The sequence below is a fragment of the Gossypium raimondii genome, chromosome 12 (assembly GCF_025698545.1).
Source record: "Gossypium raimondii isolate GPD5lz chromosome 12, ASM2569854v1, whole genome shotgun sequence".
NCBI classification, from domain to species: Eukaryota; Viridiplantae; Streptophyta; class Magnoliopsida; order Malvales; family Malvaceae; genus Gossypium; species Gossypium raimondii.
Window position 1 is genome coordinate 43,341,935 of NC_068576.1, and position 25,335 is coordinate 43,367,269.

At 35.6% G+C, this 25,335-nt stretch overlaps 2 protein-coding genes across 6 annotated transcripts; both read right to left on the reverse strand.

Moving 5' to 3' along the window:
- Nucleotides 1-353: 353 nt before the first annotated feature.
- On the reverse strand, nt 354-5,717 carry LOC105764295 (uncharacterized). Of its 3 annotated transcripts, none has more exons than XM_052624978.1 (15): nt 5,311-5,717; nt 4,294-4,427; nt 4,049-4,160; nt 3,806-3,943; nt 3,045-3,149; nt 2,496-2,579; nt 2,259-2,374; nt 2,020-2,121; nt 1,799-1,912; nt 1,647-1,703; nt 1,486-1,552; nt 1,349-1,402; nt 1,132-1,206; nt 1,008-1,043; nt 354-789 (listed from the first exon to the last, which is right to left on the reverse strand). In XM_052624978.1, exons 3-15 carry the CDS (start codon nt 4,130-4,132, stop codon nt 691-693), a joined length of 1,131 nt encoding a protein of 376 aa, XP_052480938.1. In that variant the 5' UTR covers nt 4,133-4,160; nt 4,294-4,427; nt 5,311-5,717; the 3' UTR covers nt 354-690. The 3 variants fall into 3 exon arrangements, with proteins under 3 accessions (XP_052480938.1, XP_012438280.1, XP_012438282.1); XM_012582826.2 differs by having other exon boundaries at nt 4,272-4,427; nt 5,311-5,715; XM_012582828.2 differs by lacking the exon at nt 4,294-4,427.
- An 11,939-nt stretch (nt 5,718-17,656) lies between these two features.
- On the reverse strand, nt 17,657-23,507 carry LOC105764297 (protein PECTIC ARABINOGALACTAN SYNTHESIS-RELATED). 3 transcript variants are annotated; one of them, XM_052625613.1, is made up of 12 exons: nt 23,045-23,505; nt 22,703-22,753; nt 22,520-22,610; nt 21,776-21,852; nt 20,977-21,065; nt 20,186-20,305; nt 19,516-19,632; nt 19,237-19,380; nt 19,021-19,144; nt 18,738-18,929; nt 18,287-18,444; nt 17,657-18,041 (listed from the first exon to the last, which is right to left on the reverse strand). In XM_052625613.1, the coding sequence occupies exons 1-12, from the start codon at nt 23,342-23,344 to the stop codon at nt 17,996-17,998; spliced, it is 1,509 nt and encodes a 502-aa protein (XP_052481573.1). In that variant the 5' UTR covers nt 23,345-23,505; the 3' UTR covers nt 17,657-17,995. The 3 variants fall into 3 exon arrangements, with proteins under 3 accessions (XP_052481573.1, XP_012438285.1, XP_012438286.1); XM_012582831.2 differs by having other exon boundaries at nt 17,657-18,444; XM_012582832.2 differs by lacking the exons at nt 17,657-18,041; nt 18,287-18,444 and adding an exon at nt 18,473-18,637 and having other exon boundaries at nt 23,045-23,507.
- Nucleotides 23,508-25,335: the final 1,828 nt, after the last annotated feature.

Consider the following 25,335-nt stretch of genomic DNA (forward strand, 5'->3'; position numbering starts at 1 on the left):
TGTGCCTCAACAACCCTGGTTTTCCAGTGTCTGTAGCTCATTCAATGTCATGGATGCCACGTTGGTTTAGTTCATATTAATCATGTTCGTTCTTGCCATACCACTTTCCGTAATCTAATAAAATCATTTCTCTTAATTCATAACTGTTGCCCAAACTTCTTTTGTTCCCATTTTTATTTCCAATCTTTGAAAGGGCTTAAAATCTGAAAGATTACAGTCAGTAAGCAAAGACACAGATGTCCTCATAATCCTATCATGTTTTTGGAAGCTGCAGCCAATGCGGTGGCAATGAAGCTGGCCGAGATGCTCTCAATAATTTTATTCATAAAAATATAACCAAAACTTCACCCGAATCAACCAAACTCATAAATTCATTACCCACACAAACGAATATTTTGATTCCGATTCCAATTTCAAAAAGTGATTTGGGGACCAGAAAGTTGTGGTTACAAAAACAATGATGCATTTCATCAAACTTTATGTGAATAAGAAGAAGAAGAAGAAGAAGAAGAATTGTTCTACAATAAAATCTGAGACTCGCTTAGTAACGCAACCATTGCAGGTATTGGGAGTGAGGTTTTGTGATTGAATACTTGGAAGATCCGATGAAATCCCAATGCGGGGGTGGGGTAATAACTAATAATGATAGGGTTAGCTTTTCTAGTTTTGCTTTGCTATATATATATATTCCTAATGAGATGTTGAATTTATTTCCTTCAAGTATGCTTTCTCCGCCCTTGAAAGCCTCGTTTGAAATATACTCCATTCCTTTTTGCACCTCTCCCTTACCTGCCAATTCCACAGCTCACATTATTAATTTTTTAAATGTCAATTACCATCTTACAAATATTTCTCCATAATAGAAAAATACTGCTTTTAAAATGCAACATTTTATAAATTTGAGATTCAAATAACTGCAACCTCCCTCCTGTGCGCGTTTGTATATATATATATTATAGAAAGAAAAAAGCCGAAGGGTAGACAAGAAACAAGGAAAGTTTGCATACCCCTTTCCATGGTGCCTTCCCATCTAATGACTCTCCCTAACAAAAACCAAATTATGGTAAGTGCTTCATTCAAGCATATCAAACTTTTAATAATAATAAAGGAGAAAATCAATGTTGTCATTACCTGGTTCCCAAGAGAGGGAACGGATTGATGAACAATCCATTGAGAATCTACTACACCTATCTTCTCATGGGCGGGCTGTTTATAAAGAAACATATCCATACTTTAATAAATAGTTGTATTGTAATTCGATCACTGAACAAATAATTCATTCGTAAAGGGAACATACAAATACAGAGAGAATAAGAGAAAAAGATAAAAAGGATAACAGGACCCTGACCTCTACACATTTTCTGAGGGCAAAATCAAGACCCCAGCCATGGACCAAGTCATTCTGGACATCGTACACCAAAACCAATAAAATGTACGCCAGGAAAACAATTTGAAACCTATCAAGCGGGAAATACACCCTTATACCTGAATCATATGCCATACGCACCGCCATGCATCTCGTGAAAACACGGGAGCCATTATCTCAACAAACCTACATTTATGAAAGAAAACAAATACTATTAGTTAATAAACCTATGGAGTATTAAGGCATGATAATAAGCAACAATGCTCAAAGATATGCATACGCTGCACATGGAGGAACATGTGGATGATTGCACCAGCCCGGTTTCTCCTCTGTTTCTCTGAATCAAAATATGAAAATGACAATATTTATGTATCATTCAATTGAATAGTCTGGTTTCAACAATTCATGGTATAATTTTCCCAATTTTCTTACTTGTGAACTTCATGATCACCTCTTCTCTTTGTCATTTGCCAGGTTAACCCTTTATTTGGTTCCAGACCAGGCTGTGAAATCTCCAGTCCATGCTTCCTCACCAGTTTAATATATCTGAAAATGAAATAAATAAAACATCGTCTTGTATAACTTTCTTTTAAAGGAAAAGTGAACTTGAAATGAAGCATTTATGAAGAAGTCTTGCAATGTCCAATACTCACTCTTCAGCATTGAAATGCTCAACCCCCAAATCCTCATCCCAGATAAATATGTAGTCATAGGTTGCGACAATGTCAGGGTGCAAAAACCTCTTGGCATACCACCTATGTAGTTAAAATTCCTAATAGTTAGATCTTTAAAACTTTTAAGCAATACCAAGAATTACCAAGCATTGCATTCATCCAGCCAGTAAAAGCAGGACTTGGATTTGCAAATCTATTTTCCAATTACAATTACTTACCATTTAGTCTGCCTACGAACACTTACATGTATTGCCTTCTTTGACCACTCAAACTCATCCCATTCAGTTGTTCGACCATCATAATGAAAGAGAAGGATGGTAAAATTCCCTGAAAACTGTAGGAAGCACATTTTTAGTCACAGAACTTGAAATGTGCAAAACAAACACATGGGCAACAGAAACTCCATGCTATCTCGGCACCTCCCCCCAGAGAGAGAGAGAGAGAGAGAGAGAGACCTTTTTAACTGCAGCATCAATATTCTTTCGTTGATCATAACCAACAGTAAATGTGACAAGATACTTTGGCTTGCTGGTCAAATCCTGCAGATGGCAATATTGTCAAAACACAACCATGGTAATAGAAAAACTTATCTGATGTAGTTCTTTGTTAATTTGTGGAATGGTAGAAATGATAATGATTTTGATCACATGAATAAACTTATTAATGCAAACAACCTCTTAAGACATTAATATTTCAATTTGTTTAGATACTGCAATGTGTTAGGCATCTTGAAAAGGTTTGTATAAGAGATGTTTTCAGCAAAGTCTGACTTTTTAGTTATAATTTAGCATATGCTGTGGAACATGGAGAACAAGAAGCTTTGTAGAAAGAGATGTTTCCAGCAATTCCACAAAAGGTTGTCCATTTACAAAAGTTATTCAATTGAAACAAAACTAATTTAATTTCACAGGACAAAGCTAAACATAGTCATATGTGCATTTGAAAGTTGAATAAAGTTCAGGGCTCAAATTATGTTGTATGCCAAACGGGTTCAAGAAAAACACCTCACTGGGTTTGCCCCATAATCTGCGTAAGTATAAATCTGACTCAGCTCTAACAATTCCTGGTGGTAGTCTTTCTGCACCTCGAGGATTTGATGGGACCCAAATCTGCATCAGAGTCATAAAGGAAGAACAAAACATGGCATATCAGACTAGCACCATATTATTCAGGTCCTACAAAATCATCAAACACAGAAATCATGTCATCTAGGAACATGGTGGTTGTAAAAGATGTATTCCAATAACGCATCTGGATAATAAGCCAGCACTAAAATAAAGCAATGTCTACCAAAATACCAAGTACTAGTAATATGCACACAACTCACACATAGGTCTAGATGTGTGCATATATAGATGATACATGCACATATTCAGTCAGGTAGGAGACATGCTAGGCTAAGAGTGCAATAGATGGCTTTTTTCATCTTATATAGTCTAGGTATTTTATTCAACAGGTAAACCAGGATTTCCATGAGAACTATAGTGTTTAACCATTATTCTGCAAGAAACTGAATGAAGAAAGAAAAAGAAAATGCCTCTGCATCCAAAAGTTTGAATGGCATGTAGGCCACACTATTTCCTTGTCTTTCACAAGGAAAACCTCCCAATCCCACTTCAACAAGCACCTAAAACCTATAATGCAGGAGAAACAGCTCGACCTGAATAAATAAAGTGGAAGTGCAGAAAACTAAACTGTACAAAAAGGGTTTAAAAAAAAACTCTCAGATAATTTTGAAATGCCTAGATTAGGAGAGGAGGAATACCTTCTTTAATGTGACGTTAGCAGAGCTACCATTATTAACAACTGGATGGGACACACGAGTTGAGCTTGAGGGGCCCAACTTAGTGTACTCGGTGTATTTGAAATCAATAGCAGTAAAAATGCTGGTTGATAGACTGAACTGTCATATTCAGACAAATATAGAAGTTCCATTATATAGATGAAAAAGATCATTATTGAATTGAAGCAAAATGATGAAAATAAAATTAAGAGATAGTTTGTCTACCTTTGTCAACGACAATTTTGGAAAACATAATCCTATCAAGAAGCCAAAAACTACTCCAACAAATGCTGTTACAATAAGCCTCATGCTCTCATTCGGCTTTCTACTAACTACACTGCAGTCACAAAGATAGAATAAAAGTTAAATAACTTCCACATCTATGTAACTTTTTCTACACATAAACACATAATTCTTTCTAATAAAGAGGCCATCATAAGTTGAGAACCTGCGTGTAAAGATCCCCATACTATTTAAATTCGTCTGATCATATATGCACAACAAATGACACAAAATTCGGATTGTGAGAGCCTTTAAGCATTATTTAGTAGTCATTCAGTTGCCAATTCTCCATAAAAGAAAGAGACACCCTCAGCATAAAGACCTGATGTTTTCAAAACACTGTGTTAAAATAAAGCAAAACCAAATAGTTACAGATAAAATAAATTAACAAAGATCTGAGATTCAAACAGCAACTTTACAGCCATTAACTCTAAGATGAGATCCTAGTTCAATCAAATTTACCAAAAATATACAGAAAGCAGCCAACAAAATACAACCTACGAGACCCTTCCATTCGTTTTCTAAGGATCATATTATATAGTAAATATGCAAGAATCAGCCTAACTACCACCAAAGAATCCAGATAATCTTCAACCAGTAACTTCACAAAGCAAGCAACCATGTGCTAGTCCTTTGACAAAAGATCGAAGTTACCAGGCAAACACAAAAACCAGACAAATTCCAGTCCTGTCCTGGATTCAATAACTCTACAGTCGTCAAGTAAACATGTGCTTTTTAACTAAAAACCTGAAATCCTAAAATTGTTGAATTCAAAAAATTAAAATAACTGCAATACTTCAGAGCGGTAACCGAGCTTGCTTAGGTTGAGAAGTACAAAACAAAACGACCAAAAACATAAACAATACCTAAAACTAGAGCTTAAAATCGGGTTTTATTACTGTAATCATTTTTTCCCGATTTCAACCACCTTTTCGATTATTTTAATATCATTATATCTCAAATAATCAAGAAAGCTTAATGACTGGAGAAAAAGAAAAGAAAAAAAATAGCAAGCTCGAGCATAAACAACTGAAATACTAAAACAACATTCAAATAATCAAATCTAGTTTAAGCAAGTGTAAGACATTGAATGCTCACACAGGTTGTAGATGAGACAACGATTTTTTTTTCTTGGGAACCAAACAGAAAAGTGAACTTTAAATAAATTTAAACAAAAGGAAAGTAAACTACAAATATTTACTTACCTGAACGGAAAGATGATAGTGAAGAATAGAGCAAGATCTGGCAAAAACTGAAAGTGTATTTAAAAAGGTTCTGAAATCTAATATTTTCCAACTCCTTAAAGTGAAAATCTGTGGAAAGGAGTTTATAGCTTTCTCGGACAGAAATAATTTCGTGATCAGCTGCCTAAACGGAAAATGATTGAAAACGTGTGAAAGGAAAAAGACTTGAAACTAAACGATGGATTTCAATTTCAATTATCTCCTTTTTCTTTTCTACATAAAAAAACACTGAAGATTATTTGGTTTTATTAAAAAAAAAGCAAAGGCAACTTTAGGCTGTGCCTTCAAAATATTAAGAATGTCTGTTCTTGTGTCTCTGTATAGGCGAATTCAGTTTTATTAATAATTTATGTTGATTTCATTGGGTGATTCGACGACAGTATACTGGTGAATGGATTTGTGCCGAAAATCGTGTGTGGAGAGAGATATTGGTAGCGTTTTGCTTTGGTTTTGACATTTGACCCTTCACCTTACCTAATCTAATCTTTTTAATTCTTTCAAATTCTACTTCCCATTTTTTGTTGTTTGCTTTATTAATGACAAATTTTAAATAATTTAATTTTGAGAAAATTATGATGCGTTGGTGGCACACTGCTCTCATAATGGGAGCAGGTTGCCTATGGAATAGATAAGTACCGAATGCGTTGGTGACGGCGACGGAGGCGTTGGCTAGTACCTAGGCTCTCAGATTTGCACGGGAGTTGAGATTTTGGGCAGTGGAGGTTGAGGGGGATTCCTTGGTGGTTATAACGAAGCTCGACATGCATTGATCGATCGGAAATAAGTAGCCACATATGGGAAGCAAAACGAATTGTGTTGAGTTATGAGAGATGTAAATTTCAGCATATTAAGAGAGGGGGCAATCGGGTTGCTTACCTGTTGGCCAAAGAGAGGTTTCAACGGAAACATGATGTCTGATGGATGGAGGATGTCCCGAAAATGATTTAGGGACTGGTGAGGAGGGACAGTCCACTCTTCAGGTCAATTGAGGTCCATTGATATGATGATGGAGGAGGCTAGAAGGTTCAATTTTAGATAGCAAGGTCAGATTGCTTCAGACTGGAGCGACTCAATGCCAATTTTGGGTATTTGAAGCAGTATATGGCATGTAGTGTAGGTTGTGAAAGGAGAGAAAGGTTGGATACTTCTTGTCTTATCTATTATTAGGGCCCAACCCGACCCATAGACATGTCTAGTCTTATCTATTATTATCCATTCTAACTAGTCTATCCGTCAACTCGACGTATCCAATGCATTTTTACATGGGACACTTGAAGAGTTGGTTTACATGGAACAATCCACAGGCTTTAGAGATCCCACCAAGTTATACCATTCATTTTCTTTGAAGAAGTCCTTATACGGTTTTAAACAAGCCCCATAAGCTAGGTTTTCTTGTCTCACATTAGCTTACAAAAAATTGGCTTTAAAGGATCCAAAGCTGACAACTCTCTTTTTATCTATTATTCTATAAATAAAACAACTTACTGCCTTGTGTATGTTTATGATCTCATTTTGACAAGTTCAATAACTACTCTTCTTCAACTTATCATTTGACAACCTGAGTTAATTGTTGCCCTTAAAGATTTGGTTCCCTTGCCTATTTTCTTGGTGTTAAAGTCACTTGACTGCCTAATGGACTTTAACTCTCTCAATCAAAGTATATTTGGGATATTTTGAGGCGTGTGAATATGCATGAAGCTATCCTTATCTCTATATCACGGGCCGCGAATCAAAACTCATGATGAATGTACACAAATAGTCTCATGGAGGTCAACTGATTAAATGGGGCTCATTTGACCCACTTGAACTGACTCGATTTGTGAAACATATGGAGAAACCTATCTACTTGAAACATTGGTAGCTCAGTAAAGCACTCCAATAAAACTAGAGTTACCATGATTAATATTTGTAAATCGTAGGAGATAAGATTGTATATAGTTTAAATCCCTTAGTACTCTCATATTATAGATAGGTTTTAATCTTGACCGTCAATATAATTTAAATAGTATCGTTAGATCTGGGAGAGTTCAACTATAAATAAAGGTTTTGCCCCTCATTTGTAATCATCCCATTGTATCTCCTTCATTACTTCATTCTTGAGTTAAAAATATTTTTTAGAGCATTTACTCAAACATTTGGTGTGCTATTGTTTTCTTGTGACTTCTCTGTTTGATTCAAGTTTCTTTGTCTTTTCAAGTTGTTCCCGCTTTATTTCAATGCCTTAGAGAAATTACTTTGTAAATTCTCATTTTTAAAAGTAAGACTAACTTAGGCAGATTTGAAGCAAAAGAATTGCCTAAAGTCGTGTGATTTGTTAGGCTTAAGTTCTAGTCCTATGACAATACCATCTTATCCGCAAATAATATTAGGTAGACATTTCCAACAACTTTGAAGATCCTACATTATTCCGACAAGTGGTGGGTTCTTACCTGACCTAACATAACCATGGCATTCAACAAAGCAGCTCAATTCATGCACTCACCTTTTGTCAACCATTGGCAAGTTGTGAAATGAATACTTGAATATTTAAAACGTATAATAGACCATGGTCTCCTACTCAAATCGTCATGTTCTTCATCTCTTTTTGCTTTCTCTAATGCGGATTGGGGAGGTGACAAAATTGACAGGAAAAGTACCTCGACTTGTGTTGAATTTCATGGCCCTAATCTCATCTCATGGTGTTTGAAGGAACAAAAAACAATGGCTTGATCTAATACTGATTCGGAATATTGTACCTTAGCCTCGACAGCCTTTGAAGTTTATTAGATGCAGCGTCTTCATCGAGAACTTGACCAAAATAAATAACCGAAAAATGAGCTAGGCATACCTTGAAGAACTACTCTGCAATTTGTACTTAATACAAGGGTCTGAAAATCTTAAACTGGTAGCAGTTGGAAGCTTGAATGAAGGCTTCTATCATTTCACTTTGTACTTGGATAGATAAGAATTAGTAAAGGTGCTTCCACCCCAAAATGCATAAGCCAATAGCCATTGCACCTCCTTACCAACTACACTGTTTTGCTGGTTAAGCCCTTCTTGAAAGTGCTTTTGGTTGCAGAAGCAATTTCTCTGGGAGTGCTTACGTAATCTAGATGCTTTTAGCACTCTCATTGCTATATCCAACTAACCTAAACCTTGAACCAATTTTTTTAGAAATATTTTTTATAGAATTTTCAAAACAATGCTAACCAAACCTTAACAAATTTAAAAGATGAGTTTATTTGTTTTTCCAAGCTTGAGTCTACAATAGTTGCAAGGTCAAGGATTGAAAGACCTTCAGAACAAAAGTAATACGCAATATTTGATTGGCCTTCTTCACTCCAACACCCTCTATTTCAACACTCAAATTTTATTTAAAATTTCCTTTCCTCGAATTTCACCACCAACCCAAAACCAAAAATATTTAAAAAAGAGTATATACCCGGCTAATTTACCAAAAAAAGTCCTTTTTTTCAAAATTTATCGAAATGGGCCGATTTTTTTATTATTTACCTGAATGGTCCATTTTCCGGGAAATCGCGTCCACGTCAACGCGATGTCAGGGTATGTGTCAGGACATCGCGTCCACGTCAGCGCGACCTGCTGATGTGGACGCGATGTCCCCCGCGTGCGAACAGTACCCCAACGGTCAAAAAAAAACTATAAAAACCCCCCACCCCTTTTTTTTTCCACAAACAAATCCTATCTCAATTTCCTTCCAAAATTCTCTCAAACTCTCAATTTCCTTCCAAAATCCTCTCAATTTCCTTCCAAAAATCTCTCAAATCCATATTAAATTTCAATTTCCCCTCAATTTCATTTTTTAAAATAATTTTAAATTTTTTATATTTTTTTAAAATAGTTTAAATTTTTTATATTTTCATCAATGGTCAGATCATTGATTCGTCTTGATAGCAATCACATATCGGTGGAGCAAATGAAAATGGTAAGTATTAAATTTAAATTTTAAATATTATTTAAGATATTTTTATTTATGTATTTTTAGATAATTATTAATTTATTATTTGTTATAAAAGTCTGAAGATCGGGTATTGAAATACAATATCCAAAATATGCATGATCCTTCATCACCGTTAGTAGAAAACTACCTGCGGGAAGCAGATTTTTGGCATGTGGCGACGGTAGGCCGAGGATGCAAGTTGGAGCCGAAACTGATCAGTGCGTTGTTCGAGAGGTGGAGACCCGAGACGCACACATTTCATCTTCCATGTGGAGAGTGCACTATCACTCTAGAAGATATCCATCTGCAATTGGGATTGCCGATGGACGGGTACGCAGTCACCGGGTCTGCCCAATCTAGCAATTGGGAGGCGGTGTGCTCTGAGCTTTTTCATTGTTAGGATAAAATGGATGGAGGTAAGGTGGAGATGGGCTGGTTACGTGCCACCTTCCCCGATCCGAATGCAAATTCAACTGAAATTGAAAGAATTCAATATGCTCGAGCATACATTCTTCAAATAATTAGAGGTTATCTGATGCCCGACACGTCACGGAGCCGTGTACATCTAAGGTGGCTGCTAAAACTCGTTGATTTTAGAGGAGCCGGTGAATTTAGTTGGGGGTCTGCCGTCTTGGAAACATTATATCGGGAGATGTGTGGGGCGACGCGATCGAGGAGAGCAAACATCAGAGGTTACCTGTCACTACTGCAATCATGGGCACGGTTTCGCTTTTCATTTCTACGTCCTCGAGTGAACCACCCATATACATTCCCACTCGTAACGAGGTAAATTTTATATTACATTTTGGAATTGTTATGTAGATTTTGTAAGAATAAAAGTATGCTAAAAATTTATTTAATTAGGTGGAACCATCTGGCAAGTTATCGTGGATTACCGTCTGAACTTGAAGATATACGGCTTCTATTGGAGCAACGGTCGGAAGCAGAAGTAAGTATTATTGCTAATAGATATTTCTATACATTCGCTAGTGGATTGATATTTAGTATTTAGTATTTTGTATTATGTATATAACTAATTTTTATATCATGTTCATGTAGTTTCAATGGACACCATACGAGGATCCGGCAATTCGGGCAGTAATCCCGGAAGAGTTTTTACAAAATTCGAACGCTTGGCACGTGAAAGTGGTATTGATCAACTATGCAACCGTGGAGCCCCACCAGACAGACAGAGTCCTACGACAGTTTGGATGTAGACAACCGATTCCTGAGGACCCTGGGGTGTTCGACGATCACCACAAAATCGACCTTCGGCTATTAGGTACGGATTGGCCTAGATATTGGTCAGAGTACACGAAAAGATGGGAAAATCGGCATGAATATCTACCTACTCGGGAAGAAATCATCATTCCAGAGTTAGCGTGCGTTCCAGAATACATGCCATGGTTTAAGATCCATGGCAAGCCGTATTTACTTACGCCAGAGGAGAGGCAGCAGCAAATACGTGGCGGAAGGGAAAGGCGCGGGCCTCTAAATCCAAGGCGACAAGACTACGAAGGCAGCCCCTCAACAAGGGCCAGACATTCACCCGGCTCATTATCAGCGGCCATGCAATCATCGTCCCCAATGAGAGCAAGCGCATCACCACGCGACAATTCAACAGATGATACCCACGCAATCGCCTTTCCCTATGATGCCAGGTGTGTTTCCTAGCCCTTATATGTACCCTAACCCGTACATATATCATTTTCCGAATCCTATGGCAGGTTGGAGCCAAATGCCCGGATCAGCTCCATTTCCTGTTATGTCGAGCGAACCACTGATAACTAGGCCAGCGGCGCAGGAGGGGTCGCAAGGGGGGCCGTCGTGGAGCTCTCCTTTTTACCAATTGCCAGCAACGCATTGCTTTCAAACACCGTCGCTGTTCATGATGCAAACACCTCCACATACACTATTCTTTGAAGGTGGATCATCGTCCCAAGTCCGACAACCAGATGACGAACCGAAAGAACAATAATCAGCACCGGAGGAAGAACAACCGCCGCCTGAAGCTAGAGGAAGGAGGAATCCGGTACAGAATCATCATCGCCGCCATGTGGAACCGAATCCCTCGGGCATAGACATTGATTACCGTATTAAAATTTATTATTTTATGTAATGAAATAGAAGTTTATTTTATGTAATAAAATAAAAATTTTTCCGAGTTATTTTGATATTATTTTATATAATTAAATAGAAGTTCTATTTGATGTAATAAAATCCTAATTTAATTAAAAACCTAAACACTAACCTAATTTAATTAAAAACCCTAACCCTAACTTAATTTAATTAAAACCTAACCCTACCCTAATTTAATTAAAAACCCTAACCTAACCTAATTTAATTAAAACCCTAAACCCTAACCTAATTTAATTAAAACCCTAACCCTAACCTAATTTATTTAAAACCCTAAACCCTAACCTAATTTAATTAAAAACCCTAACCCTAACCTAATTTAATTAAAAACCCTATCTCTAACCTAATTTAATTAAAAACCCTAAACACTAAGCTAATTTAATTAAAACTCTAACTTAATTTAATTAAAACCCTAACCCTACCCTAATTTAATTAAAAACCTAACCCTAACCTAATTTAATTAAAAACCTTAAACCCTAACTTAATTTAATTAAAAACCTAACAACCTAATTTAATTAAAACCTTAAACCTTAACTTAATTTAATTAAAACCTAAACCCTAACCTAATTTAATTAAAACCCTAAACCCTAATCTAATTTAATTAAAACCCTAAACCCTAACCTAATTTAATTAAAAACCCTAACCTAACCTAATTTAATTAAAAACCTAAACACTAACCTAATTTAATTAAAAACTCTTACCCTAACTTAATTTAATTAAAAACCTAAACACTAACCTAATTTAATTAAAAACCCTTACCCTAACTTAATTTAATTAAAACCCTAACCCTACCCTAATTTAATTAAAAACCTAAACCCTAACCTAATTTAATTAAAACCCTAACCCTAACCTAATTTATTTAAAAACCTAAACCCTAACTTAGTTTAATTAAAAACCCTAACAACTTAATTTAATTAAAAACCCTAAACCCTAACTTAATTTAATTAAAAATCCTAACCATTAACAAAAGTTTTTGGGCTTAATAATTTTACATAGTTTTACATAATGTTAGATTTGGTAAAATGTTTTGACTGGTACTAACAATTAAGAAATTAAACTAATTTGATAATTTTTTTCTAAAATTACATTCAACTATTGCGATTAGGGCATGATCGACTTGTATGGCCTGGGTTCCTACACCATCCGCACAACTTCTGTTGACTGGCTGTTTCTCAGATATCCATATTGTTTCGTATTCTAGTGGAGCAAGGTCGACCCTTTGGTTTGTGACGCAATTCTCTATCCGGTAACAGCTTAAAAGGAGCAAGAGATACGGGCGGCCACTTACGTTCATCTAGGACCGGTGGGAAAACGTGTCTCCATACGTTGTACATGTTTTCTAATTTGTACACTTCGTCCACATAACTCAGCGGATCCAGACGGAGTTTCTGACAAGCTGCAATAACATGAGCGCATGGATAACGAAGTGCATCAAACTTCCCACAGTCACAAGTCTTGTTTCGTAAGTGTACACGATATTGCCCGCCAACAACACCTTGGTGCGGTCTGTCAAACTCCGTCATGCGAAACCATAAATTGTCTCGATTGTGACACACTATGTGCATGATGTTTGCCCTCGCCTTCACCTTGTTAATTTCTTGAACTACCTTACTGCACCATACATGGCCACCCTGCATCTGGCCTGCATAAGTTGATGCTCGCTTTGGAAATAGCGCCGCCAAACGGAAATATGTCTCTCGCACAACCTATGTTATCGGTAGATGGCGCGTTCCTTTAAGAACAGAATTTATGCATTCTTCCAGGTTCGATGTCATATGGCCATATCGTAGGCCTCCGTCGTATGCTTGTGCCCACTGTTCGAAACGTATGTTACAAAGGTAGTCCGCCCCTTCTTCGTTTTGGGATCGTAAAATTGCCAACATCTCGTGAAAACGATCTTTATTTATTTCATACCCTACCAATATAAGTTCATAGCGAAATTTTATACCACTTCTACCAATAAAACTAATTCAAATTGACAAACGAAATAATACAGTTATAGAGTAAATACCCATGTTGGTCACTTGTCGTCGTTCGCTCTTAGATGGATATTACCTGTAATAGTTCGAAGCAACGTGTCTTAGGCAATATCTATGGTGTGCGCGCTGCCACAAGATTCCCTCTCGACAAATGCATCTAGTATACCGGCGCCCCAATCTGAAATAACACAGATATCAGGTTGGGGGCACACATGCCTCCTTAACCTAGAGAGAAAGAAATCCCAGTCATCAGACGACTCCCCCGGTGTTATTGCAAATGCAATTGAAAGAATTCTCCCACCGCCGTCCTGTGCCACTGCAACCAATAGCCGATGAGTATACCTACTAAACATGAAGGTACCGTCAATTTGTACCAACAGCTTGTAGTATGGAAATACGTCTCGGTATTGCTTAAAGGTCCAAAATAGGCATTTGAACACTTGGCATCCACGTAGCAATTGGCCGTTGTAGTACACATGTTTTGTTTCAAGGTCTGTGATGGCACCTGGGACGTATCTCTCTAGCACCTGACACCACTGCCATATTTCATTATATGAGGCGTCCCACCCGCTATGCAACTTCTCCAACGCCTTTTGCTTAGCTATCCAAGCCTTGCGGTAAGAGGGCGTGTACCCCATTTGGCTACGGATATTGGCAATTATCACCGGCACTGAAGTCCTAGGATCTGCTTTTATCGTGGGCAGTATCAAGTTAGTCAACATAGCTGAATCCATTTTGGGATGATCTTGTGAAACACCTACAGAGGGAGTACATTAAATAATACAACATTGTAAAATAAAATTATTATTCAGATACATTCAATACTGTACCTGCAGCACATGTATGTGGACCTTTGTACTTTTTTATCTCCCACAACCCTGTCATTTTCCTTAACAAGGCGACGATTTTCCATGAACATGTGCCGTCTTGCACCACACACTTCGCCTCAAACTTATCAGATTTTGATTTAACGACGTGGTAATTAACGCCGTTTTTGATGCTATGCTATTTCAAAGCACCAATAAAACTATCCTTATTGGTAAACTGATTACCAACTTCAAGTTCACCGAAATCTACCCCCGAACTTGTACGATCGCGCATCCGGTGTGGTAGATCTGGAAACTCTAACGCATCATTCGCTGACAGATCGACATTATGCATGTGGGCTAGAGGTGAGTATGCTCTGAATCGTGGATATTCTTCATCATTTGAACTCCTTTCACCATCTTCACCTTCTGTTGGAATAGGCTCCGGTTCAAAAAATAATCCCACCTCTGCACCATCCGGCCCGGGCTCTCGAGGTGGATCCACATCGGAGTCATCTTCTAACCCACAATCATCTACAGCGTTCGACGTCCCCTCACCGGTTGATGTCGTAGGTAGTACATCATCCCTTCTTCTGGGCATTTGATAACGTCCCCAATTGGATGTAGATTGCCATCCACTAGAACTTGATGCAGTTCCCCAGTACGTATTTTCAACGTCAAACATCGAGCCATCGACGTACATGTCCCATCCACCGACAGAGTGTCTTGCGGGGGATGTGCATTCGACACCGCTACCAAACATGGGTTGTTCCGTATTTTGTAACCTGCTAACCGAGTGTCGGCCAGGGGTCGTGTATACATCTCGAACACCGGACGGAAGTACATCAGTTGGCGACGTAAATTGTACATATAACTCAATATAAGTTGCTCCGCTAGCAAGATGAGTCTGCACCATTGCCTCCAAGCTACGAGCACCTTTTATGTCGAACGAGTCATATGTCACCGGATCAACATAAGAACAAAATCGATACGTGATTGATAGAACTTTCATTGGCATCGTTCCAAATATTTTACGCCTAATTCTTTTACGAAGTTCTGTCAAATCTATGTTCTGGTTAAATGACAGTCGCACCGTATTCTCCGAGAAAAAAACAACACCATTCTCGGTGTGGCAAACCTCACCATCGTAGTAAATAACAACACTAATACGTTTACTCATTTTGAAACTCTAACTTTCTTAGCCTCTCTAAAATGTTTCTGTTATGACTTATGCATTCTAAGAACATTTTCTGCCTAATTTATAGCCTCAGCCCAAACTTGCTACTGTAGCAAAATCGCGTCCATGACGGCGCGATTTTATACTATTTGCTCAGAAACGTCAAAAAAATTATTTCTTACATGACCAACTGTAGCGAAATCGCGTCCACGAGGGCACGATTTCACAATTCCTTCTCAAATAGCATCCTAGTAGAAGCGATTTTATACTATTTGCTCAGAAACGTCAAAAAAATTTATTTCTTACATGACCAACTGTAGCGAAATTGCGTCCACGAGGGCACGATTTCACAATTTCTTCTCAAATAACATCCTGGTAGAAGCGATTTTATACTATTTGACCAGAAACGTCAACTCGAAATAATTTATTTCGGGACCCCTAAACCCTAAAAAGCCTGCACCCTAAACCCTAAAAGGCAGAAAACTCAAACGTGAAATCAACGTCAAAATCGCGTCCCCGGGAACGCGCTACGTGGCAGGACATCGGTCCACGTCAGCAGGTCGCGCTGACGTGAACGCGATGTCCTGACACGTACCCTGTCATCGCGTTGACGTAGACGCGATTTTCCAGAAAATGGACCATTCCGGTAAATAATCAAAAAATCGGTCCATTTCGGTAAATTTTGAAAAAAAAAGGGGCCTTTTTTTGGTAAATTAGCCTATATACCCATTGAAAAAAAAAGAGTAGGTTTTTGTCATAGTTTCAAAATTAATTGGACAAATAATCCGTTTTTGTTTTCGGAACAGCTACCATTATTGTTGATATCTAAATTTCTAATATATTGTATCACTTTTTTTTAGATTTAATGGTTTAAAAGGTTGTTAAACTTTTTTAAAAAAATTCAATTAAATTTTTGCGATTTTTTTTTTGCACACAATTGAATTTCTGAATTAATAACAAAATTGGTCAAATAAGTCTTTTGATTAACGTTTATTATTACAGTGCTGATGTGATCGTAAATGACATTGATATGACGCTCCATGTCAGCAATAATTGCTAGTGGCACATTAGCAAAAATAAAAGATTTAATTTCTTTTTAAAAATAAAAAAGTTAAAAAGGAATATTTTTTTTATTGGAATCATATAAAATTAAAAAATGTTTTAAAAGATATTTTAAATTTTATAATTTTAAAACGTTATTAAAAACTAAATAAAGTTACAAAATTAAAAAATTAAAAGTTAAAGTTTAGAATGAATCGAACAATCATATGCCCAGATTCATTCAATATATTTTAAAATTATATAAAGTTTAAAAATATTAAAAATGAATTATCTTTCAAAAATTGACATGTGTATCAATGTATTGGTAGATGTATAAAAATAAAAAATATTTTCTAAAATAAATCAATATAAATAATTTTAATTTATTAATTATATGTGTAAAGTTTTTTTAAATGTATGAATACATCAAAATATTTAAAACTTTTAGGTTATAAAATAATTGATACACCATTTAGGAAAGCCATGTAACCAAATAATTTATACGCTTTTTAATTGGATATATTTATATATTTAAAAAACTTTACGTACAATTAATAAAAATTAATATTATTTTTATTTATTTTATAAAATATTTATTTTAATTTTTATACACCCTAAAAGGTACCAATAGGATTAAAAAATTGATACACATCAATTTTTAAAGAAAATTAATTTTAATATTTTTAAACTTTATATAATTTTGAAAAATCATCTTGCATGACTTGGACATATTGTTGTTTAAATTCAATGAGAATCTGGACAACAATATGTCTAGATTCATTCTGGACATAACTTTTAATTTTTTATTTTAATTTTTGAACTTTTGAATTTTATTTAATATTTTTATAAATTTTAACAATATTTTATAGATTTATAAATTTTTAAAATTTAAATCTTTTAACATATTTTTAAATTTTCCAAAAATGAAATATTCCTTTCAAATTTTTATTTTTTAAAAATAATTTTTTTATCTTTTGTTGCGAATCAATGTTAGTCAAGAAAACTTATTTAACCACTTTTATGAATTCAAAATTCAATTGGGTGAAAAAATATCAAAAAGGCTTAATTGATTTTATCGAAAAATTTGAGTCTTCTAAACCATTAAGCTTTCTTTTAAAAATTCTGACAGTATTCATAATAGTAAATTTTAATCTTCTTATGACTATCTTTTGAATGTATAAATTAAAATTTTGAATTCATGTATAATTAAGAGGAAAAACATAAAATATTTGTGTATAAACACAATCTATAAAAAAGTAAAATGGTCACAAAATAATTAGGTCATTAATAATTTACACGTCCTGAATCTTGATGCTTGAAGGTACAAAGTAAAAACAATAGATAAAAGAAAGGGGCAAACATGTTAATAAATCAATCTGCTTGTTTTTAATTTTGGAGAGAAACAAAACTGCAAACGCTGAGCGTCCCATTGGTAAAGGCAGCCTCACAAAGTCAATTTCCAATTAGCCCAATCACCTCTCTGTCGGCACTCTTTTCCGGCCGAATGATGTTATTTTTTTCATCTGTTTTCTCCCTCCTTGAAGCTTGTGAGTCAAAGAATTTCCATTTATTCAGAATGCAGATAGAGATGCAGTTGCGTCTCGGTGATGATCCTGAAAAATAAACTAGTGAAGCCGAAATGATATACGTACGCTATCAGGCTTTACACATGCAAGGACTTAGGGGGTTCTCCCAAAGGTCATAGTTTGGGAAGGTCTCTTCCGGCAATCCAGTTCGTGTCTGGTGGGTGATAACCACGTCCTCGACAAAATTCACCCACCCCATATAAGGATCCCCAAAAGATTTGGACATAAGCCCCTTGTCTGGTTTTATGGATTTTTGACGGTGACCCACGTACCTTCTTGCTCCAATTATCAACTTAGCAAAGTTGCCACCATGCGTCATCACGAACACATCAGACTTCAGGCAGACCAAGAAATCAAGAGCTGCCAAGCTTGTTACATGCTTCCTGAAAGCAGCTAACTCCTCCTTACTTGCTAACTCTTCCTTGGTAACCTGTTTGAAAGTCTTTTAATGATCATCTCACATTTGCAAGAAAAAAAAAAAGATAGTCTGCATTTCAAGTACGTCAAATAAACTGCTTGCATGTCGGTCCCTGATATAGTCTGGTTTGTTAACTAACAGGTCTGAATAAGTATACAGCTTTAATGCTTCCATATATAAGAAGTGGGACAGGAAGAGTGAATCCCTGGATAGAGAAAACGCCAAATATTTGGAACATGGAAAACTTGCCTAGTAATTATTCTGGACAAGAAGATTTTCTAGCATTTATAGAAAATAAAGATTACCAGATTTGGGAACATGTTCCTCAAGGGTGCCATCCGATTCTGACCACCATAAACCTGGCCAGAAGCAACATAAATCTGTGTTTCCTTCGGATAGCCCATGGCTCGAAGAATCACTGCCACTTCCCCAGGTTCAAGAGGACACCTTCCTTCTTTCCTTTTCTGCAGAGCCAGCTGCCACAGATGGGTTCCATTCTGCAATCATAGTCACTACAGAAATAAGTATATCAAACCAACTTTTGGCTCTCAAAAAACAAAGCGGAAAAGGCTAGTTGTTCTAAATCACCTTATACCGTCGAGGCCATTCTTTTTGTCTGTATTCTGCCATTCTAGCTTTCTCCTCCCTAGTTCCAACAAAATCACAAAATGATAGGCCCACCATCCCTTTCTCAAACCTAAGATGTAAAGCCCTGAAAGAAATGGACTGTTAGTTATTCTGGATTAAGAAAAGAGAAGCATGAATTCGACATATTAGTAGAATCTCAAGTAAAAGGTTACATACATGTAAGGATTCGGACTTCCTGTGCGGTTCCTCATCCTTGATACCAATAAATCTGACATTTGCTCTATCTCTGGGAGAAATTTAAGAGCATGATAATTGACTCTGCATCTTAGCCTGTTAATTTCTGGAGGGACATTATCATACCTGAATCAATACCCAAACGCATTAGGAAGGAAATATCGTAGTATAGGAGAATTAACAAACCAAGCCCAAGTCTCTTTTCTGAAAAGTGAACATTTGAAAGTAATACAACACATATCTACAACATCAATGACTTACCCAAGTCTATCAACAAAAGGTTTTAGAGACATTATCTTCTTCTCTTTGATTCGAGGCAGCACATTGTCAATGTAAAATTGTGCTGGAGCATATTTTGGAATGTTCTTCACTGTCCGCCTATTACACATTAAGAAAACTCTCCTCATAAACAATTCCAGCGGCAAAAATTTGGTATAGATATTCAGTTCATTCTTGAATTCGCACATCATATCTGAAGTACACACATCATTGCTAATAAACCCTATGATTGAAAGGCTACAAGCTCCAAACGAAATGTGAGCGACATACTTTCTAACATTTCCTTTTTGAAGGCAATTGACAACAAGATGCCATTGTTTCCAAAATCAAATAAAGGAAATAAAATATTAATTACCTATCAATTAATCTAAAACAAACAAATGAAATTTTCAGTTATGCAGTCTGCTAAAACTCATTATGAAAGAAGTATCTATCATTCAAAGTCCACAGAGGGCCCACGTCAGCCCCACCTCTAGCTTTCTGTCTCCCACAAGTTAATGCCACTAATGAAGTCATAATCACAACATTGGGGAAAATCATGACGCCATTGAAGCAAATTCATAGAAGCAAACAGCTTCTCAATTGGCGGTTGAAATCCAACTGATTAAAATAGCAAGTCCAGCAGAGAGGCAGAGAAATCATGAAAAATCACCTTATACTGGTAAATAATTCTGATTTGTCAGTAAACCACTCAGGTATGTCACGAACAATTCGCACGTCATCCTTCAAGTAGTTGATGAAATGATCAACATCAAAAATGTCTTCAAATTTGCTGCACATGATTTTACAAATACATTACAAACGAAAGGATGAAATAGAGTTGCTACAGTCAGATGGTAAGTAATGCAATTAAGTGATTTACTTAGGTTCATGAAGTGATTAGTGAGGAGCAAAAGAAACCAAGAACTCAGAAACCTATGGTTAGCTTAGAGCTTGAAAGCCAAGTTCAAGGCAAGATTCCAAGAACATATTTAATCACGAGGAATTGCTACTTAAATATGTAATTAGACAGCTGGACAAGGTTATAAGCCAACCTCAGTTAACTTGAATAAAGAAACAATTATGATGTGCTTAGCCACTTCAAATGTTAATTAATGAGTACAAATGTTAACACTAACACATGGTACACTATTCTTGTAGAAATTTAGCATATTATAGAAGCTTTTAAAATCACTGGAAGTGAGACCAAAGACACTACATTTCAAACAAATATTAATTCTGAACTTCGTAACTTGAAGAAAACTAATCTTTTATATAAACATAACTTATGTCTATTAAGGTTGTGAAGCTATAGGGTAAAAATTAAACAAATCTTTCTACTAAACTAATAATCAGTTACTTCTCTCATTTTTTTCAATGCATATATGACTTCTTATGTTTCAGAGATATATGTGCACAAGACCAACAATATGAATGAAGCTATTATCGGACAAGGAATCTCACGTTTGGTCTTTCCAAATCTGGTCCTGCTTCAGCACTGGCAAGATAAGAGTGGCATTCATAATTTTAGCCACAGCCACTGCATTACATATCTGCATGGAATATACAATAAGTGCATAAGTTTGCTGCTGGCTGTTAGTGATACCAAATCAGTAGAGCTTTCAAAAATTATTCAGCCAAATTTCCATTTTAAGTACGATTAAAAGGTGTTTGGAAATGATAAAACTTGAATAGAATTAAGCAGAAAGTGCACCAGATTAAGATCAATAAATCATGACAGAAACAAGCAGCAAAAGTACATTTAAGGAAGCACTTTATTTACCATTTTAGGCACAGACGTGCTTATAGTCATCCTTTTTTTCCTGTTCATATCAAGGTATCATCTCCAAAAGAAGTCAATAGAACATGGTAACTTTAGACTCAATTTCATAGGACTTTTAGTTGCAGTCATCTAGGTGACAGTGATTGATTATAACGCTTCAAAATTGCAATGTGAGTCAAGATCCTTTATTTTTACAAATTCCAGGTCAGTGATGCCAACTATAAGTATCAGTGAATTATAGCTCAATCACTTCAAAAAGACTTGTGACATAATTGAGATTATAATGCTTTTGAATTGTTAGGTGAGGGAAGAGCAGTTTTCTTCAAATATCAGGTCAGTTATACCAATTATAAGAATCAATAATTTATAACTCCATCAATTCAAAAGAAACTGTAACTCCTTCCAACTCCATAAGATACATTTGAAATATAAAAAATGGAAAAAGGATAGAAACCTGCAACAAAAGAAAAGAATCCATACCGCAATTCTTTGCTGATTTAGACCACCCTCAGCATGAATGAATAGATAACCACTTGTTTCATTCTCAGGAGGAAGATCTGCACAGTGTTCAAAATAGTGGCTAACCTTAGCAGTGATAACATGAACAAGAAAACAAAGCAACTTGATAGCAAATATCAGGAATGCTATTGTTAACCTGTCTGAAAAAGTTCAGAGTGATCTAGTACTTTATGAAAACCTAAAACTTAGCAGTTAGCAGTTCCATCTAGATAATATATATACAAATTCAAGAAGCAAGATATATGATAATATAATCTCTGCAAAATGTCTTTCCTCCAACGAGCAATAAAAGTCAAGAAACAATTTGGAAGTAACAAACAATTCCTTAAGGTTATGTCAGGAATCTAAATTATAAATTTAGGATTTGGATTCCAAAAATAGTGAAAATTTAATGATAAAATACATCTAAATGTGTAACATTCATTCTTATTTTTTCAAATTTATGGATTTGCATGCCTATTTAGTCATAAATTCAAAATACCCATAGATATTTGAGAATTGAAATTCATGTTTTATACCTTTCAAATATATAATCATATTGAATTATAACTAATTTATTCATAATGTACGCATTTCATTATCATAATTTATATAGCAAATTAAATCCAAATTTATTTTCCAAACACAGCATAAATGCATTTTGCAAAATCAGAGAGACAGGCAAAGACATAGTTGTATACTTCTAAAAAAGGAACCTACTAATACCTGATATTCCACCTTCACGGCGCTCAGCACAGGGCTTCCAAGAAGTAGTTGCAGAGAAAGGATTCTCCCAAAGTGAAGGCTTCTCCTTAACCTAGAATGCATAAAACACCATTTACAAATGGGAGAAGCCACTAATAGCACAGGAAGTAATAAAAATCAGAACAAGGTTCATAAGAAACTTACACGCGGACAATGCAGAACAATGCCATCCTTTTTACATAAATACGGGGAATTCTACCATAAATTAAAACACATATATTAGTATTAGTGATACAAATTAAAAACCAAATCACAATTTCCATTAAGCAAGCTCCAATAGGCTAAATTTCAACAGCATTTACCCCGCTAGCTCACTCTAATCATGTATCTTGTTTTCTCAAACATAAAGAACACTATTACTAAAAAAACTTAAGAATCACTTATAATCTGATCGTACGCAACAAGAAAAAAGGAGCAAATCTGGAAACAAAAAAGTGCCGAGTAAATAGAACACTTTAATAATAAAAAAGGGAACCGTTTTCTTACTAATCGATGCAAGATCGAGAAAATGGAGATCAATCCAGCAATGGCGACAAAAAGGAGCAAGAAAAGAGAGATCCTGGAGCCGCGTTGAGAAAACCTAGGATCATCCTTGGAGAAAGGGGAAAAGGAGTAAGTTTGCCACCAAAAGGAACGCTCACGATCTCGTGAAGAATGGCGAGGGTGATCCTCGACGTGCTGGGAAAAGTGATCATGGATCAGAGGAGAGGTGTCCTCGTCGCGTTTCATTGGAGAAGAAGCGACTCGGCTCCCGAGCGAGCTGCTCGGGTGTCTTAGCTCTACCATGACTGGCTTCCGACTCTAAGCCAGCTTTCGAAAGCTCTGCTTCGGCTTCTTCGACTCGGATTTACGCTGCCGTTAGTGGTGGTGAGAACTCGAGAGGGAATAAAGAAAGTTCTTTCAGAGTCCACATGTGAAGTGTTCAGATCAAATTGCTTCGCATCATCGAAAAACGTTAATCAAAATGCCTTCATCTCTTTAAGGACAATTTCGTCTCTTCATATTTCTTAGAAATTAACAAAGGTTTTCATATCCAAATTAGACCTGTCCATGGCCGGGCGGCCCAGCCCGGCCCGACGGCCCGTCTGAAATATGGGAGGGTTTGGGTAAAAATATAAGCCCGAAATATGGGTTTGGACAAAAATTTAGTCCCGTTTAAAAAATGGGCCGGGCCTCCGGCAAGATTTTTTGGCCCGGGCCCGGCTCGGCCCGAAAAATATTAAATATATATATTATTTTTAAAATATAATAGTTTTTTATTTTAAGTTTATTTACTTTCATTTCCTTGACTAGTGTTACAAAATAATAATAATAAAACATCAAGTTTGTTTTACTAATCAAATGTTAGATTTTGTTACAACAATTAATACAATTAATACAATTAATAATTTGATAAATTTACTAATCAAATGTTAGATTTTATTACAACAATTAATACAATTAACAATTAATAATTTGATAATTTTACTAACAATTAATTTTAATAACAATTAGTTTTAATTTTATTAAAAAAATAATTTTAATTTTAATTAAAAACGGGCCGGGCCGGGCTCGGGCCCCATATTTTTTCTCCGGGTCTGGCCTGGGCAAAATCTCAGGCCCATATTTCGGGCCGGGCCCAGGCCTAGTAAACGGGATGAAAATTTTTTGTAAGCCCGGCCCGAACCAGCCCATGGACAGGTATAATCCAAATACGTCGCCCAATTACCCAATCGATTTGTCATTAGAATTAATTTATCCGATTCAATTAAATAAATTATCAAAAATATTTTTTTAAATTATTAAAAAAATTCATAATAATAAAAAATATTAAAAATTGATCCAATCAATTATTTTAATTAGATTCAATTAGTCTGCACTGAATTCCAAATAAATTGATTTAAAATTTTTGTTCGAACTGATACCCAAAATGATTTCTTGTCTGATCAACCGGTCCAACCTAATTCAAACAACCATTTAATTAAAATGAAAATAAAACCTAGTTTTGCTTTACACAATTTGTTTTGGGGTAAATTTCACCCGCACTCAAAATATTAGAGTGTTTTTGTTTTAAATATCCAACTATAAAAAAAAAATTTATTTGCACACTAAAGTTTTGGAAATTAATTTTTCTTTAATCACTTTACCATCCAAGTTGACATATATTTTAAAATGTCATTATATTATCTTTAAAAATGTTCATTAAAAGTATGCATATGGAACAAGCTCAAAGTTAAGCATATAAATAGAATAAATGGACTTAATTGAGCTCAAGCTTACCACTATCCGAATTTGGCTTAACTCTTTTGGATCCTTAATCCTAATCCCTATTATGGTCAAGCAAAAATAAAATAAAAAATTGAAATCAAAATTGAATTACAACATTTAGCCTTTGCTTGGTAGAGTGGTAAGAAAATTGAAAAGATGAAAAATATAATTTGTCTTTTCACATTTTGGTAGAGTTGAAAAATAAAAAGAAACAAATAAAACATTTGAAAAATGTATAATTTTGAACTAACGTATTCTTATCTTTCATTTTCTCTCCTCTCACCATTCTGATTTAGAAGAATTGATTTTTATACATTAGGATGGAAAATGATCATCTCTCCTATTTTCTTTCCTCTCACTTTTCTTCTACATAAAGCACATTCAAAATTTATTTTCCTTCTACATTTTCCATTCACTCCTTCCATCTCTCCACTTTTCCACCTAACCAAACACACCCTTAAATTGGTTTTGGTTTGATTTTATTAAATTTGTGTAGATGAAGAATTTTGGGGCCAATTACAAAATGTCAT